Source organism: Phocoena sinus, chromosome 7 (assembly GCF_008692025.1).
Source record: "Phocoena sinus isolate mPhoSin1 chromosome 7, mPhoSin1.pri, whole genome shotgun sequence".
NCBI lineage: Eukaryota > Metazoa > Chordata > Mammalia > Artiodactyla > Phocoenidae > Phocoena > Phocoena sinus.
In genome coordinates this window covers 3,236,610-3,240,701 of record NC_045769.1, presented here as the reverse complement: position 1 = coordinate 3,240,701, position 4,092 = coordinate 3,236,610, and the positions used below count along the sequence as shown (strand labels likewise).

The window sequence follows — 4,092 nt, the reverse complement described above, 5'->3', positions numbered from 1 at the left end:
CCAGGGGAGCAAGGGACTGTGCAGAGAGCCAGGTCGCCTGCTACCTCTGTGCTCACTGCCATCCCAGCAGAGCAGAGAAACGCACAGCAGAGCACAGCTGCCTGCACACACGTGTAACCCCATGCACACCCCCTCACGTACACAGGGGTGTGAAAACACACACACACCCTGTGGTACACGGGTGCACACCCATGCACGCGTGCATTCACACATACACACGCTCACGCACATGGGCACATCCGCTCTGACATGCACAGCACTCGCGTTATCTGAAGGTCCCAGCTCTGTGCGCACGCGCCCTCATGCGCTCTCCCCTTTACCCCTGCCCCAGGCTGCGCCCTCCCGTGTGGGACCCCAGCTCGAGCCGGCCTCTCAAGGAGCCAGAGGGATGAACGCACCGGCGGCCTGGCTCCTGTGCCTGCTGCTGCTGGGCCTGGCCCACCAGCACTCCATGGGGCTCCGCAGTGAGTGTCCAGACCCCTGGCCTGCCCTCCCACCCCTCCGCCCCGGGGTCACGATGGGGGCCCGGCCGCCTCCTGAGCTGGGGCACCATCCTCGCTAAGTGCCCCAGGGCTAGGGGCTCAGCCTCCTGCCCACCAGACCTCTCCCCACAGCGTCCCTGACACCTGCTCCCAAGGGCCCTGCCCGACGTTCGGGGGAGGGCTTCACTCCTCACCACCAGGGCAGCCTGGGGCTGAGGCCACTTTGCCCATGAGAACGGGCTTGCGGGGACAGGAAGGGAAGGGGGACTTCGTCCTCGTGTGAGCTTGAATTCCCACTTCCCGAAGCCACCGCACCCCCCAGAAACGGCCTGGCCAGGCCCTCTGGGCACCCCTCCTGCACAGGCAGGTCCCAGCATGGCCTGGCGACTGGGCAGCAGTGAGCTGCGTGCACTGGGCCCTGCCACTGGGGTTGCACACACCAGGGCACATGCATTCACACACTGTTCTCTCTCGTTCCAGCCCCCGACATCAATCCTGCCTGGTACACGGGCCGTGGAATCCGGCCTGTGGGCCGCTTTGGCCGGAGGAGAGCAGCCCTGGGGGATGGACCAAAGCCTGGCCTCCAGCGCCCGCCGGCCTGCTTCCGCCTGGCAGGAGGCGCTGAGCCCTCCCAGGGTGGCTGACAGCTCAGCTCCTCCAGGAATAGCCCCAGGAGCCCGTCTCCAGACCCCCGCCCCCCTCCTCCACAGGCTACGTCCCCTTCAGTCCCAATAAAAGCAGCTGGCCTTGTTTGCAAGTGTCTGTGTGGGGACAAAGTGGGAGGTGCTTCCCCTCGTGGGACGTTAGCCTAGAGGACCCTTAGAGCCCAGAGGCTCTAGGACTTGTCCAAGGGCGCCCAGCATGGAGTAGGGAGGCTGGGATGTCCTTGGTCGCTGCAGCTCCTACCACCCTCCGCCAGCCTCCCTGAATGGCTGCTCAGGCTGTGCACTGCATGAGGCCACCACGCAGGAGGCCCCAGTGGAGGGCAGCCCCGCCCCGCGGCCTGCCCTGCCCTCTCTCTGCCCCAGGCCTTCTCGCCTCCCTGTTGGTACTCGGGGGAGAAAAAGAAGCACGGGTGGCTTGTTTCCAGTACTCTTAGGTTCAAGTATTTCAACCCCAGCTTGCGTCCCTTTCAAATCGCACGGGGACGTCCCTGTGTCCTGTCTCAGAGGGAACTCGCTTTGGCATCGGGGAACACACAGCCACTAACTGGGCGACTGAGCCCAGCCGCTAACTTCTCGGAGCCCTGGTTCCCATGCCTGAACCTGGGGCTAATAACCACCCCCCTCACTCCTGAACTCAGGCTGGTGCAGCCAGCAAATGTGGATGCTCTGTAAGCGTGAACCCCCTTCTCCAAGGTGCACCCCCTAGTCCAGCCCTGGGGTGGGGGGCAGGGCAGGTTTAACCAGTTGCTTCTGAGCCCAGAGCTCAGGGCCCGTCAGGCCTCTGCCTGCAGGGTCCCAGGAGCCTGCCAGGACCACGGGACTCCTTCTGTCCATCCACACTCAGGAGGGCTTGGGATGCAGAGCAAGCCCCCAGAACCCCAGACACCAGCCATCCCTGCTCCAAATCAAGGAAGGCGGGTCACACTCACTGGCCAGCTGGAGGAGGCTGAGCTGGCCCAGACCACCCAAATGGAGCTGCACCAGGGCTGCCCCCCTTCCCAGCCACAGGGAGGGCAGAGGGAGGCCAGAGGCCAGTCCTCTCCCAGGGGAGAGCTCCCGCAGCGTCGGCACCTCCCCAGGGTGGATGCGCACGGGGGAACAGGAGAGCGGCCGGGTCTGCTTCCGGGGCAGGCAGGTGCTGGGCCAGGGCAGGGAGCGTGGAGAGCCCAGGAAAGCAGTTTGGCGGTTCTTCAAAAGTTAAACCTGGAGTTAGCACACGGCCCCTCCCACTCGTGGGTACATACCCCAGAGAGCTGAGAACCGGTGTTCGAATAAATACTTGTACAGGAATGTTCATAGCAGCACAATTCACAACAGCCAAAAAGGTAGAAACAACCCAATACACATCGATAGACGAATGGATAACAGAACGTGGTCCATCCACACAATGGATTATTATTCGACCATGAAAAGGAAGGAGTTCTTTCAAATGCTACCACATGGATGAACCTTGAAAGCATGACGCAAAGTGAAAGAAGCCAGACACAGAAGGTCCCACAGTGGATGATTCCATTTATATAAAAGGTCCAGAAGAGGCAAATTCACAGAGACGGAAGTAGCTTGGTGGTTGCCAGGGGCTGGGGTCTGCTCCATGGGTACAGGCTTTCCCTGTGGGGATGAAAGTGTCTGGGAACTGGCCCGAGGTGGTGAGTGTGCTAAACGCCACTCAATCGTACACTTTAAACAAAAGAGTTCACAGCCCCACAGGACGCAGGCATGGAAACATCAGTGTGATGAAGGGCTCCGGATTCCAGCCACCCAGCGTATGATACCCTGTCAGGGCAGCCCCAGGAAACAAATACATCTTCTGAGCCCAGAGGAGTAGAGAGATGGAAGATGTTATGTTTTCTACAAATTCTTATTATGAAAGTTTGCAAACTTACAAGAAATCACAAAAATATTATGATGGCATCTAATACGTTGCATTAAATTCTGCAATTATCACTGTATTTACTTTCTCTCCCCTTCTCTCTCTCTACCGCTTGGAAGTAAGCTGTAGACATCCTATTTCCCCTAGAAGTCGCAGCATCTTTCTCCTCAAACTAAGGACAATCTCCTACATAACCACAAAATTATCACCATGCCTAAAACATTTTGTAATAATTCCCTAATGTCATCGAGTTTTTAGTCCATACTCAAAAATCCCCAAATAAGGCAAGAAAATCTTAGTTGTCTTTTCTTCTTCTTTTTTTTTTTTTGGAAGCCAGGCTCCAATCTAATTTCAAGGTCACCCTTAGTTATTTCTCGTCACTCCCGGATCATCTCATTTTGTCACGACATTGACTTTCACAAAGGCCCGGATGTGTTACCTTGTAGAACGGATCCACACGTGTGACCTGTCGACTGCTCCCCCAAGTGCTGTTACCCTGTTCGCCTGTCCCCCTCGCCCCCCCCCCAACACACTGTATTTCCTGTAATCTGAGCAGTGGGTCTCGGGGCAGAACTGGACTCGGTTACCACTGAGGGCATGAATGCTCTGTGTCTGTCCTACAGCATCGTACCTGATGGTGGGCTCTGGGCCCCACTCTGACCGGTGCCAAGTCTGGCCCTTTACGGAGAGGATCTCTCAACTGTAAAAATCTCTCAGGTTCCCCGTCAGCTCACTATGCGATCCGCAGAGGTCCTGGGGACACACGGCACTAGTCTGTTTCCCAAAGAGCTCACAGCCAGTGATGTAAACCTTATGGAATACCTTCTCTGGGATCAACTGTTACATCATGGGCTGTACAATGGTGATTCTCTAATTCCTTCCACATGTATGAGCGGGATTCTTCTAAAGGAGATATTTCTCCTTTTTTCTCCTTTTCTCCCTTTTTTTTTTTCTTTTTTGTTCAGCAACTTACAAATCATTCTTGATGCTCAAATTGTCCTAAGTTTGGCCAGTGAGACCTTCAAAAAGGGAATACATTTTAAAAGAAAAAGACTGGGGCTTCCCTGGTGGCACA

The 4,092-nt window shown here is 56.6% G+C and overlaps 1 protein-coding gene across 1 annotated transcript; it reads left to right on the top strand.

Moving 5' to 3' along the window:
• The first annotated feature begins 388 nt into the window (after positions 1–388).
• Positions 389–1,126, top strand: PRLH (prolactin releasing hormone). The gene is made up of 2 exons (XM_032636647.1): positions 389–464; positions 963–1,126. The coding sequence occupies exons 1-2, from the start codon at positions 389–391 to the stop codon at positions 1,124–1,126; spliced, it is 240 nt and encodes a 79-aa protein (XP_032492538.1).
• The last annotated feature ends 2,966 nt before the right edge of the window (positions 1,127–4,092 follow it).